Source organism: Accipiter gentilis, chromosome 7 (assembly GCF_929443795.1).
Source record: "Accipiter gentilis chromosome 7, bAccGen1.1, whole genome shotgun sequence".
NCBI classification, from domain to species: Eukaryota; Metazoa; Chordata; class Aves; order Accipitriformes; family Accipitridae; genus Astur; species Astur gentilis.
In genome coordinates this window covers 40031043-40045429 of record NC_064886.1, presented here as the reverse complement: position 1 = coordinate 40045429, position 14387 = coordinate 40031043, and the positions used below count along the sequence as shown (strand labels likewise).

General features: G+C 36.9%; 1 protein-coding gene across 2 annotated transcripts in view; it reads right to left on the bottom strand.

Moving 5' to 3' along the window:
* The window catches only part of CDH13 (cadherin 13), a 519400-nt gene that overhangs the window by 149873 nt on the left and 355140 nt on the right, over positions 1-14387 (bottom strand). For both annotated transcript variants that reach the window (XM_049806363.1, XM_049806362.1), the window contains exon 7: positions 7924-8102. In XM_049806363.1, coding sequence (XP_049662320.1) covers positions 7924-8102 — 179 coding nt within the window. The remainder of the gene's footprint in view (positions 1-7923; positions 8103-14387) is intronic.

The window sequence follows — 14387 nt, the reverse complement described above, 5'->3', positions numbered from 1 at the left end:
ACAACATAAATATTTCTCAGTGCAGCTACAGAGAACCGCAAGTTTGAAAAATCATAGTCACAGCTTCTCGTGGAAAATACAGAGCTTTTCCAGAAAGTAAGCTATTATAGGAGTATATATTTGAAAACGATGCTTAGAGTCATCAATAGTTGAGAATCACGTGGTTTTCATATTCAGGTGGATAACGTACTAGAGGAATGAAGAGCCAGTAACCTATCTAAGAAATAAATCCAAGATCCTCATGAAGAGCTGGCAATGCTCTATTTCTTCTCTCAGTATCAGAAGGAAACACAGAGAAAGCAAGTAGAAAAAGATTCCTTTGAGAAATGGCTTGGGATTTCATGTGGTTCAGCCACACAGAGGGGGGAAACAGGTCCTTGCAGAACCTCTGCCTGTTAAGTGGTCATTATTTATGCCACCTGCAATCTACAGTTTAAAAAGCTGAAGAAGTATGTATAGCAATTATCCCGGTTTATATTGGATGAAATTGTAAAGGAGCATGCACACATAGATGTCACCAGCAGAGCTGGCAGGATGATAATCTGGAGTCTGCAATGGCCAGGGGCTTCCACCTACAAAGTTGCTGTCGACAAACCAGAGTTTAGGACTGGAAGGAAAACCTGCTGTGGGCTCAACCATCCACACAGAGGAGCTGCTGCGAGAATTTGAAGGGAGCTCCAGCAGCCCCTGGGGTTTTGCAGCTTGTCATGCTCAGTTCAGAGTGGGAAAGGTAAATGCGAGACACAGAGTATAAGCAGTAGCTTATTCAGTGAGCCTGTCATTTACAAAGAAAGCAAATGTGTTTGTGCACCCAATGGTTTTATTTTTTCCAGAGGTAGGTTTGTTACATGTTGTGCTTAGTGTTTTGAAGAAAAGCCATTCAGTGATTTATCTGCCTTGTGATCTTGATATTATATTCACTCTCCAGAAAGAGTCAGCAACATTGTGCTGAAATGGTTGCCTGTGAGGTTCCTGATGTGATATGTTCACCCTTCGCAGATTTTTATAGAAAAGAAAATGGTCCCTATTATGACAATATTTATTTTTTTTTAAACAAAATCTATCAAATTATGTGTTGAATTAAATGAAAGTAGAAACTGATAATAACAACGTAATGAAAGATTTGCAGAAATTCTGCCACTACAGCTTTATGTAAATCAGACCTTTTTGTTTTTTTTAATGAATAATTTTTCTAACGTTCTGTCAATGGGAATCTTTACTATTCCTAACCTGTATGATACTACTTATATTTTGACATATAATTTTTACTTTCATTTACCTCTCTTGCACAGCCTTTCAAGATTTAAGAATGGGTTAATGAGCTTTCTCATCAAAAACATAATAGGAATCAAACGGTACATCTAATAAAGTAAGAGTCTTTCTCACTGCAGCCATTTAAGCCCAAATGCTGGGAAATTCATCATAAACAACTTCAAATATGAGTTTACATCTCACTAACAAGCACTTTCCATCTCTCTGTCTATTTGCTCATAAGCTAGCATTATAACTGGGAGATTTCTTCTCCTCATTTTCTACTTTTCTACTATTTGAGATACAATGGACTATGGAATAATCTCTGAGAAGAGACCAAAGACCCACCACTTTTTTTCACTGGCTGAAGACCCATTGCTCCTCACATTTACAGACATCAGAAACCACAGTATAAGGAACGCATTAATCAAGGGAAAAGGATGAATGCCTTGTTTATCCTGTATTTTAAGCAGAAAAGAAATAGGAGCTATTGCTGTATCTGTCACTAAAAAAAACCCAAACCGTAGAAATTGTGGTCCAGCTATGGAACTTATTATATTGCAAAACAAGTTCAAGGTGTGCAAGTGGGAATTTTGTCAGAGAAGGCAAGACAAAATGATACAATTATTTCAACTCAGAGCTGATATGCTCCAAGGTATACGTTTTCCCACAATCACTGTAAATATGAATATTTTAGAGGTTAATATGAAGATCAAATGTGGAATGCATTTGCTGAAAAGATTAATATCTTTTCATTAAAAATGAGAGCACACTGTTGGTTCAGCATTTGCATTTAGATCAAGTAATAAGTATATTGACTGCTTAAGACACATATCTCCAAAATGGAAAATAGGGATAAAGAGGGTAGTGTCTATATGCAGAAATGGACAAGCTTTTCCTATTTCCTCCTGCTACCCCTTCAGAGAACTTAAGCCCTATCAACAAGAACACTGTGATTTACTTATCACAGCAGAACTGGTTGCATACTGTAAAGAACATTCATGCAAGCATTCATTCCTTTTTGTGAACAGTGTATTGGTGAACACGTATCGGTGGGCTGCTGTTGACTTGAAAAATTGCTAGCCACTGTACAGACATTCATCAACGTATGGACAGGACTGTGTATTTGCTAGTTGTTATACGCTGTTTTTTGTTACAGTTGTTTATAGCTTAGAGCTATCCGGTTAAGCGGGAGGCTCAGCCAGCTATTACGTTATTACAAACGGTCCACATAAACATGAGCAGGATGGGCTAATGTAACTCCAGGTTTCTCATCATTTATGGCATGAGGCTTTCAGCTCCATGTTTCCAAGTAATAAAGAGAGGGACAGGTATATATGATTCAAACAATGGTAGATTGATGCACCAAGATTGGTTCAAATGGTTACAGAATATAGCACTTGCTTACTGAAATGGTGGCATGGCTTGTGCAGGCACACAGGGCGTTGGTCTCAGTGGTGAACATGCATTTTATTTAACTGAATCTAGCCCAGGGTTTCTCAGAATCACAGAATACTTGAATTGCTTTTCTTGAGGTGTTTAGAAACTTATGTGACAGCATATAGTCCAGTATGTAGCAGATACCTCAAACTGCTTGTTAACTTTAATTCAAATTAAGCACAGCAGTTCCTATCAAAAGCAAAAGCATATTACTCCTCAAACTGTGAAAAGTAAAGTAAATATTTCACTTAAGCAACTGTGGTGGCAGCTTTCTTATAGTACTTTAGTCACATAAAATTTATACAAATCATAGAGCTGCTTTCCTGCAGAGCAGAGGAGTCTGTAACACTAGCAAAACAGCATTGTGGGTAAGCAGAAAAACTGATTACTGATCCATAAAGGAAATTTAAGAGTTGATTCTACAAGAGTACAAGCATTTTCTCCTCCTATGCACATGAGGAACATTATTTTTCTTTCACTGCAGGGAAGTGTCACTTTGAAGTGGACTTTCCATCCCCAAAACACAAAATCAGGACATTTCCTCAAGGTTTCTTTCCTCTTTTTTCCTTCTCTCTCCCCCTTCTTCCCCCTCCCCCCCCCCCCCCCCCTTTTTTTTTTTTCTTCTCTTTTCCTGTTGTGCTCTATTTCAGGTCATTTAGACCAGACACTTTGATGGAGGGCATCCTTCTCCTCTGAATTTATGAATTAAAATGTATTCTCCAATGGATAGCTGGAGGTATAATTTGCCCCCTAACACTCTTCAATCTTTATTGCTGACACATTCAAGGATGCCTAACTCCCACAAGAAAAAAACCCACATTAATCTTCAAAAATACGTCCTTACCTGCCTTCTGAAAATGAAAATGGATGTTCTTTGAGAAATTATCTGAGTTTTGCTTTAAACCCTGAGGATCACACACTTTTGGAAACAATTTTGAATCCGAAAAATTTATAAATAAAAATACACTGGTATATAAATACAAATCCTGCATAGTGCTAAGTATTTCCTTGGAGGCATGAAGCACTCGGCTTCCGTCAGCAGATGTCAATAGAAATCAAAAGCACGCAGCAGCTTGCTGGATATAATCTGGGGGATTCCTACATATGCTTTTTCTGCATACTGGAGAGAATGACTTTTTTGCTTAATGCTTTTGTAGGCAAGGCTATACTATGTAAGTAGCTCCAAAGCACACACTATCACACATCCCTGTTTAATCAAACACACGTTCAGTTATTACCAAATCTAAAAAAGTACAATAGCTAGGTTGGGGATCTCAAAGTGGACAGGCAAGTCAAAGGAAAGACCTAAGATGACTTTTCTGTTTCTAGACGGCTCAAGAAAGAAAACAACTCTAAAGAGAGAGCCATGCCTTGCACATTGCACATTCCTTCTGCTGCCTTATGCACAGAAGAGCTTTGGAATAGCCTTTGAAGGAGAGGTCACTTAACACGGCAAGGAGCATTCCCATCTCCATACTCTCAATTTAGCAAGACACCTAATAAATACCAGTCACAGAAATTTTGAAGGCTTGTAGGAATTTAACAAAATTGTCTTCATTTTAAGCTGATGCTGTGTAGCTAAAAGAACAAGCAGATGCACAGTTGGGATTCACCAGATATAAGTTAATTCTTTCCTTTTTCCTTTCTTTTAAATTTTGTTTTATTTTGAAAGCATCTACTTAGAATTTATTTTTAATTCTAAAGTACTAGCAGAAGAAAAAAAGTTTTACTTGTTTTTCATCTCCTTAAAATTAACCTAGATGTTTACTTATGCATGCTAAGATTCTCCCACTTATATTCAATTGGATATAAAACCTGAGCTCTCTAGATGGCCATACTTTACTGTAGGGCAAATGCCTGCATTTTGAATCTTTGCACTGAAACAAGAATTTCTGAGCCTATGCCATAGCAACTTTTCAGAAAATGCTGAAACATGGAAAAATAATATGGACTGTACAGTATGTGCAAAACCTGCCAGATGCCTTGTATCACCACGTCTCAGTATCTCCCACTGGGCAACACCCCCAGTCTCCTGTTCCCTCTGATGCACAAACATGAAGTGATACCTAAAATTAAAAAAAAAAAAAAAAAAAAAAAAGACCAAAACAATAACCCAAACTATTCATATTTTATTGTCTTAAGTGAAATGGAAAGTTTCGCAAAAGCAGCAAGATCCAAGCAGTGGTAAAACTTACTAAAAGAGATGGAAAATATGAGTAATTTTAATCAGTGTTTTAACATGCTTTAAAAGAGTTCATATCAACCTCTGGTGCATATACATATGATTAATGAGAAATCGTTTTCTCCCTTCTCCATATCCATCCTAGAGAATTTTTACTTTAATTTAGCTTTTTAATTGGTGTCTAGGGCTAATACAGTTTTAAATAGTACACCTACAAGGAACAACTAAGAATAATCCACTTTTGACTGGTACTCCCTTTTAAGATTCAAAGAGAAAATAAATAGAGCTAGCAAAAGACAGAAAAATCACAGGCAATTGACCCAAATTAAAGTAAAATCTAGCAGAAACCACTAGTTTGAATTGGCAGTCAAGAATAATCAGATTCACCAGGACCAAGTTGTGCACTTTCTGGAGGTGTAGAATTCCCCAGCAGAAATGTATCTTCCCCCCCCCCGCCCCCCACATATATACACTGTGTGTACCTTCGTGAGCTACACCCGGTTACCTGCAAATACTGCTGACTCACATGCCAGTCATCAAAACGGATCCGCTGAGTTGTTACACATTCATTCTTTTCTCCAAGCAATGGAAAACATTACGAAAAAACATGCTGTTCTCTATGCACGTCTACTATAATACATTCTCCACTGAGATGCCAACAATGAAGAGTAAGAACTGAGGAGGTAAAAGCATTCCTCTCTCCTGTTCACAAATACTCCTTCATGTGGTCTTTGTCCAACCACCGTTCAATGCCTCTATCTACATTTTTTGTCCTCTGATGTGACACAGCTTCTAGCAAGGTTTTCAGGGCAAAGACTGTTTCTTTGTCCCATGTTTCTACAATGCACTTCATAGAAGATTGTGATAAATGGCCAAAACATTTAAGATCTACAAAGGTTCACTAGAGAAAACATAATAACAATAAGGCACTAACATCAGCTGATATCCTACAGAGGAGTGGCAAACAGTACTCCCTCCTGCCCACCACCTTTCCAGCATCCTGAAAGTCATTTCTTCAAGCCTGGTGATATGCAGGTACCTTATTCCCTAAGAAGTAGCTACACAGACATTTCCTCCTCCACGTGTTACTCCTGTCCCTCTCCACCCAAGGCAGACAATTCTTTTACAATAATTCAATTTCATGAGCAACATCGAAAGAAATACATAAGAGTTATTTATATAGTATCAAGATTATGTTGGGACCCAGAGTTGTTCAGAAGAGGATGATGAGGCTGCTTGTCCCCAAAAGCTGCTATTATGGTTAAAAATAGAAGTTATACATCTTTGACCATGAATGGCTAACTCCACAGATGTAAAAAAAAGGAGGCATGAGTACCAGTTTCTAAAGAAGACATACATAAGCAGGAAAGAGGACAAGAGGCTGAACCCACCAAGATGACAGAGAGCACAACACAGAGCACCTTGTGAAGAAATGGAAAACATACTTTTTCCCCAAGTCTTTCACCTGACAAGATAATATTAGACTTGACTTTATCTGCAGATAATGCTTGTTATTAGCGTTAAAATTTTACACAGCCCTACATTTGGCTCATAAAACATACAGCATTTGCAGCAACACCAAAAATTACTTTGCAGTTTCAACAAGACTGCAGCTTGCCATGTCACCTTCAAAGTCAAGGTATTGAATCGACTATTATTAAAAATCATGAGGAATTCAGATCTTGCTTTCAGGATATACTACCCAGCCATAATACCCATTCAATTGAGACCAGACTTCTTGTATGGAGATAGCATCATTATTTCATGAATCACCAGTGACCTTTGGAAGATACTAGGAAAAAGCAGGCATGTTCATTCCCTTCCATTGATTTTCTAATTTTGAGTAAATCGGTTTTATCTGAAACTCCTAAACTGACTTCAGAAAACAGTATAAAGCTTTTGAACTGAAACAATGAATTTAGAATGGAAACTTGAGGCAAAAATGTAGTGATTATAAGAATTTTAACTTGGGCTTGATTCTGTGGCCAGCCACACAAGTATGAAAAAATTGGAATCTCTTGAAATTGAAAAGACAGATTTACAGGCCCAGACCTCAGTTTAACTGGAATATGTGTCTGGTTTACCCAGTCAATGTCTACTGTTGGAAAAGCCTGCAGAAAGACTACTCACCTAAAATGGGAAGTGGTATAGGCATGATTATCATCCGGTTAAAATGAGAAATAATGTGCTAAACATTGAGAACACTGGCCAGTCCTGAATCTAACCAACTTAGAAGACAAGTTCAGTATATTAACACATACCTGAAACAGCCTGCAGAAAAATTACTTGGTCATCTGCAGGAACCTAAGAGTACACAGGTCTACGTAATCTAAGGAAATGGTGATTTATAGAGTAACTGTTTAGGCTCATCATTGTATCAGTGCCCAGATCTCTCATATTCTGATAACTAAACCTTTGTCTTAACAGATTGGTTGTACTTTATTATCTTCTGAACATGAAATGATCATACCTAAGGTTGCTTTGCTATCAGTTTACACTCTCATAATATTAATGATCTATAATAAACATAGATTTTGGCATTATGGTAATTCACCTTAAAACCACATGCAGTCTACCTGTCCCTTTACTATTCCTTTTTTGTATTTTCATTTTTTGCCTATGGGGTACCAAGTTAATTAGTCCATTAAGTCCACTCAATAAAAAGAAAATTCTAGAAAATCATTCAAAGCACCAGACTGTAACAATCTCATAGCAAGGTATATGCACAATTCGGTTTGGGTTTTTTTCACTTCCAAATGGTCAGTTGGCAACTCTAAGTTGAATTCAACATATTCTTGAGATCTTTGCTCTCACCATCTAACACAAAATTTCTTGCCCAGAAATTATGTATTACTAGATTTATAAATATTGATCAGAGTATATAACTTCTTATGCACAAATAAGAAATAAACAAAAATCTTAAAAGACTCCCCAAAGTTGAATATCTGAATCTCCACCCCTGCAATACTCTGAACCTCTTTTTACATCACAGAAGATTATAGGCACAAACACTAAAGTGTCAGACTGGCGATAGGAAAATGTTCACTTACCTCACGATCCAACAGTACAGGTGACACCACTGTAACTATATCTCCCTTTTCTGGGTCAATATAGAACATATTTGGAGATGGTTTGGTAGGCGTCTGTTTGAGGATGTTATACCGCAGGAGAGCATTGTCTGTGCTAGAGTCATCAGCGTCAAACGCTGTCATACGCATCACAGTCGTTCCTAAGGGAAAGGTGGACAGACAACAGAATGCAGTTAGCAAGAACATGCAAAATTATGCTGCCTTCACGTGTGAGAACCAGGTGGGTACAATACATAATTATCTCATCAAGACTGCTAAGTAGTTTCACCTGATACTTGGTTTGTACTTGTATTTTCATTATTTTTACCTGCTACTGAGCCAAAACCAAAAGACTAGTGTATCTGGTTTGCAGCAGACATACAACTCTAGCGTAAGTTCCCCGTATTTGAGTGCTTTGTTGCCATCCATATTAATTACATTTCACTAAATGAACTATGGAGGTATCTTTTTCACTTTAAATTCAACAGGTGGAAAGTGTTCAGGATATTATCATGAACATGACAATTCTGAAATAAAAGAAAGATCTCTATTTTCACTTTAAAGTCTTGTACAGTTTCAGAGTTGGGTAGACATTATAATTTCTGTCAATAAGAAATTTTGTAATGATTAAAGCCTACATTATTCTAATGTCAATTTGTACAAATTTATGGGCTTATTACATCAGCCTCAAAAAAACCAACAAAAACCCCACACTCCATTGCCAGGCTATCCTTTGAGTGATGAAGATTTTTTTAACATGAAAATCCTACAGCATACAGTTCTGCTAGAGAGTGCAATAAGGTAAACACTCTTGACTGCACAGATTCCTAAAGGATTTACAGAGGAAAAACCTCACCCCTCTTCTACCTCACACTTAATACAGGGAGGACCGAGATGCTGCCAATTCTCTACTTAGTTAGTGGAACACATACTCCTGCAGCACAGGATCCAGTCTTTTCCTCTCCCTTAGATGGGCACACCAGAGGCTGACATAGCCTACAAAATTGTCATAGCATTTTTATTTGCTTTGTACAGTACATTGAGAACGCAAGAAAGGAAGTAATTTGGCACCTGGGCTGAACCGTGAGATATTCAGCACTAGACCATTACAGTTCCTTAGTCAGTTCATTTATGGGTATAAATGTAAGCATTATTGTTTTAAAAATCTACTAAAAATAATACCACAGAAAACTAAAGTATTTCTGGTAATATTGACCTGAAGAAAGAATAAAATCCTACCAAATAACAAGTCATGATCAAATCAACAAACTAGTTTCAATGGTGGATAAAAGTTAAGTAACAAATTAAAGCAAAGGATATTAGCAAACCTTACACAAATAAGAAATCTAGGAAGGTATCCATTCTTCTGCCTAAACAATCCCAACTAAAAAAATTTATTGGATTCCATCAATTATCAATTATATACTTTACATTACATAGCTTAGCACTGAAACCATATTATCCAATGCATGAATCACAATGTCAAAGTTAGTTATAATTCTTTGTTAGACATTAATTCTTATGTGGTGGCTAACTCTTTCTTTCCCCCCCATAGGCTTTCAGTGGGCATGTATTATTTTCAAATATGATGATTAAAAAATATTTCAAATACAATATTTTCATTTCTCAACAGGTCTGTAAGACCGTATGATCTGTTCTCAGCATCCACACAGCCTTTTGTGGCAAAATAACTACAAGTGATTGAAACCTGGTACAGACAAGGCCTAGGACATTACATCGGAAGTGCCTGCAGAACAGAAATACCTATCATTGATGTACAATGATAAACAGTGCGTTTATATTTTTTGTGAAGGTCTTGAAGCGCAGCTCACTTAAAGCATAAATAAAAATGAAATATCGTGGTAAAAGTAAAAACAAACCCAGCTTCATTTATAGCTTGACATAACAACTGCCTGGTTCACTGTTAAACAAACAGAACTGGCTTGTTTAGATATGTTTCTTTTTTTCTTTTGCTGTACTTCTCAGAGTAGAAAGTATTGCCTTTTGTTGTGGTGACCTTGAATATAAGCTCTCAAAACTTTTGCTTCATTGATACTTCAGGCAGAGTGACCCCTGTGAGAAAAATAACAGAGATCTGACAGCATGTTGGTTTTATTCACCAGTGATTAAAGGTCAGACAGCCCAAAAAGAAGCTTACCACTGGATACCATGCCATGTTTTCCAATACTACACGATGATCCTAGCCCTGATATTGTCACCTACTTTGTTTGGGACTTCGTCAGGAGAAAAAAGAAAAAAAGAGCAGCTTTCTGTTTTGAAGAATGAAGATTTGCCCTCTTTTCACAAGTACAATACATTGTGCTATTTTTTAGATGTTTATCGTATTTCAAGAATATTATTTATAATCATGTTAGATAACGTGTTTCATTAAGGTCTCCTGAGTCACAAGACTTCAGTGAAATAAGTAAGAATTAAGGCAAAACTTCAAGGGATCATACAGAGTGCCCAAGTACAAGTGAAATCCAATGGGTTTTGGTATGCAACTCTTGCCTGAAAAATGCAATTTAATAAGATTCTATACTCAAGTACATTATACTATATTTTAATGAATATACTGTTGTTACCATTATTCATCTATTAGAGGAACTGATGCTCAACAGAGATTTAGAAACTGATTAAAACATATACTCAGGTAGAAGTCCTGTTTATACAGTTATCCTAGACAGTTCTACTTTCATATTTCTGATGATAAGAATGTGGAAGGCACTTGTAGATTTTAAGATCTGATGTAAATCCCCAAATCTCTAGTTACTCTGGCATAAAACTGGCTTAATACAATGGCTGAATCTGATTCTGATTTGCCAGCTGCAGTTTTTTAACCTTTCAACTCACTGGACATTATCTTGTTCTGTGCAATCATTCCTCTGGTGCATAAAGAAAAGAAATTCCAGCAACTCAGAAGAGCAGAGTTTTACATTCATTTTGCATAGAGATGCTAGCTCCAGGAGGAAAACTGTAGACAATTAGAACCATTTTTTTCCCTGTGTTGCTTCTGTCAAAAGTTTTGAGATACTGGTTTCTGGATATCATCAAAGTGGGATTTACGTTTAAGTAAAAGTTATTCTATTCTCAAAAGTTCATGTAACGGATGTAAAAATGCACATAAAATTTGGGGTTGTCTTTAGATATCATTATGTATTAGTACAGTCTATACAAGGGTGTACCTGTTTCCTGTTCATGAACATCAACACAGAAAACTACACATCTTTAAGCATCACCTATATACTTGCATCACTACAACAACCAGAGGAGCTGCTGAATACTGCAGCTGAAAAGAAGCCCTTGCACTGGTTTGAAAGTTGGTGCCAGGCTTCTGCAGCCATGCTGAGAATGGCTTGTCCTCAGAAAGATACCCTTTACGCTCTTGTGCTCACAAACAGGCTTAAAAACTAACCGTAGTTCAATGCTGTGCATTCATTTTGAAGCACAGGGGTACCTACTCTACATTCTATTCCATTAAAACAAAACAAACCAAACCTGCCACATATGCAAAAAGCTAGAATGGGCTAGCATTTGTGGTTGATGCCTCAAAAATCACAACAGCTTTAAACCAGCAGCTAAGATATATTCCAAGGACCTTTTGGAGAAGTCCTACAGCTATATTTCCAGGGAAGAAATTTCCTATCCTAGTTGAGGTGTTCACAGAGAGAACACACATGACCGCTGGTTTGGGATTGGACCACCACAAAAGATGAAGTTTATAGAGATCTCTTTCCCAAAAATAGTGACACAATTTTTTTTTATTTTAAAAGGCTCTACAGCACACATCCAGTCCAAAAGAGTTTAATTCAAGATGCACACTTCCTCAGTATTACTCCTTCATCATAAAGTTTTATTCTTCATAAAAGATTCATTTCCCCAGACCCATAAACTGACTACTTCTAATTCAGTGTCATTTTATAAATACTTCCATTCCTGGCATCAATCAAATGCAGCTGGCTTTCAAACCACAAAACAACAGCTTGCTACATTATCATGTTAAACAATATATATTAACTTATCAAGCTGAGGAAGAAATGTCTGCAAAATCAGCAACTTCATAGTTCTGCCGATGATGCACAGATACTCATTGAGGCAGTCTCTCTCAGTAAAGGTATAGTTATGCCTTGATGTATTTCAATATTCATGGTTTATTTGTCACACCTCTGGGCAGTTTCACTATTACCGTAATCACTCAAAACCTCTACTTGCACCTCCCAGAGTTCCTCATTGATCAGACATGTATCCCGCTAGCCAGGTCATTGCTCCAGAGGCTGTGGCTATCAATCTGTTGATTGCCCATTTGGCTTTAAGTTGGCTTGAAAATATTGGCAAAAAAACTCCCCTTAGGCATTAAGAAATAAAACACAATGCTTGCACAATTTTGTGGTGATTGGAGCAGATGGTTTCTTGGGAAAAAGCTATTTGGCATTTTGTTATTTACTTCTTAATAACCTTTCTATTTCCTTCCTTCTTTGTTTTCCTTTTTTTTTTTTTTTTGTGCCTTTTTCTCTGTCTAGATGCCAAGAGAACATCGGGAACAGTTCAGCTGATGGATGAGATTACTACTAATTCCCTATCCCTTTTATTTATTTATTATATTCAGGTGCCAGGTTTACAAAAAAGGACTGGAACATAGCGAAAGTGAGGCCTACTTACAGCTTGATGAAATATGAACAATCGTCTTAAGCCTGCAGCCTTAAAAGACAACTCTGATTTTGAATACTAACATTAAAATATCCCAGTTTAAGGACTGAACAGTTTTAACTTTGAGAGCTACAGTTCTCAAAAACTTCACAGTGGAGTTTTCTCATGTTATTTTCACTCTTTTTGTGAGTCTCTGCTGTATGCTGAGCATGTTAAATGTTTTCTATCTGTGCTATAGAACGGGAAGGGTCTCCTCGCCTAATTAACGTGACTATATTGCTGAGTTTTATTTCCAGCTTCTCAAGTTTAGATGTACCTCCGCACACTGATAAGAGATCAGTTGCACAATGGTATACTTTCAAAAAGTAAAGCTATTTTAACCCAAGAAGGAGAACAAAAAAGAAAAATGGAATAAAAAAGTCATGAGGGTTACCTGTATCTCTAGAGCACATTACATTTATTGCTACAGAAAAAAAGACACCAACTGCCAGAAAATGGAGCAAAGGAGGATACCCTCCTGACTACTATAATCATCATAACTAATTACATGTTTGACTGTCTTTTTGTACTTTAAAGACAATAAGCCCCAGGGAAGCAAAACAAATATAAAAAGAAAGGTCTATTATGGTTCCAATCAAGTGCATTTGAATTGCAACTACAGTTATTAACTTATGTGAGTTATTAAAAACTTGAAGGCCTTGCTCAATAGAGAAGATATTTAGTAAGAATTAATGAGTTCAGGCTTTGAGCACGTCTTATATTTGTATAGGGCAATAGTTTTCTACCCTGCAGGACTTTTTCACATTGTCTCTTTAGATGTCTGGCAAATTCAGGATATGTGTATACTTTTTAAGCTAGAGTTTAGATGGCATCACTGATCAGTACACTGGGCATGCCAACATATTGCAGTCAGCAGGAGTGGAGAGATGCACTGCTGAACTATCAATTGTGTAATGAATAAACAAACCTCTACTGATACACAACAAAACCTTCAGTAATGTTAAGTAGAGATGAAGAACTGTTAAGAATTGCTACTATCTATAGAGACTTAATGCAGTCAGAAAGCATATAAATTGAGTAAGAAACAATAGGACATTCCTAGTTGACCATTGTGACAAAACAGTAAAGATGTATGGGCAGGTTAACCTTTAGCACTATTAGTATTTAACCTTTTTTTCTCATGAGTAACACAGCTGTTTTGGTAAAATAAATTATTCACTCCTGGGATATTTTGAGAATGAGCTATATACAGTACTGTCCCTAGCCATACTCATGTTGGGTAGAGTGTCACATGACTGAAACCGATGTTGAGTTTTGAGGTATCTGCTGCTCCAGGTGAGACCTTGATAAATTAAATGTCGGTAAATGAATTTGCATTAGATGAAGTTAAGCGGCATAGATGCTACTTTGGTATATTGTGCTTTGTCTCTAGTGCCATGAATGGTTCTTTCTTTAGGGTAAAATTGTTGGGTGAAAACACTGAAAATTGTTAGCCCTACCGGGGATTCCCAAATCATGCATATATTATCAGTACATACCAGGTTATGAGATTTTGTGGTAGCACATTTAATACTGAAACTTATGCTCTACTTTGTGCAGATACAAGAAATTATAAAGCATATAAAAAGAGCATTTTTCATCCTTTCATAATACTAAAATCCCCATCACAGATCTTGTGTTGTACAAAATATGACACTCGTGGTCCCCAACTGGGATAACTTACATTTTAGACACTGTGCAGTCTTCCCTCACAAAAAAAATTGCATGTAGTCTTTGCATTTGCCTGACAGACTACAGAT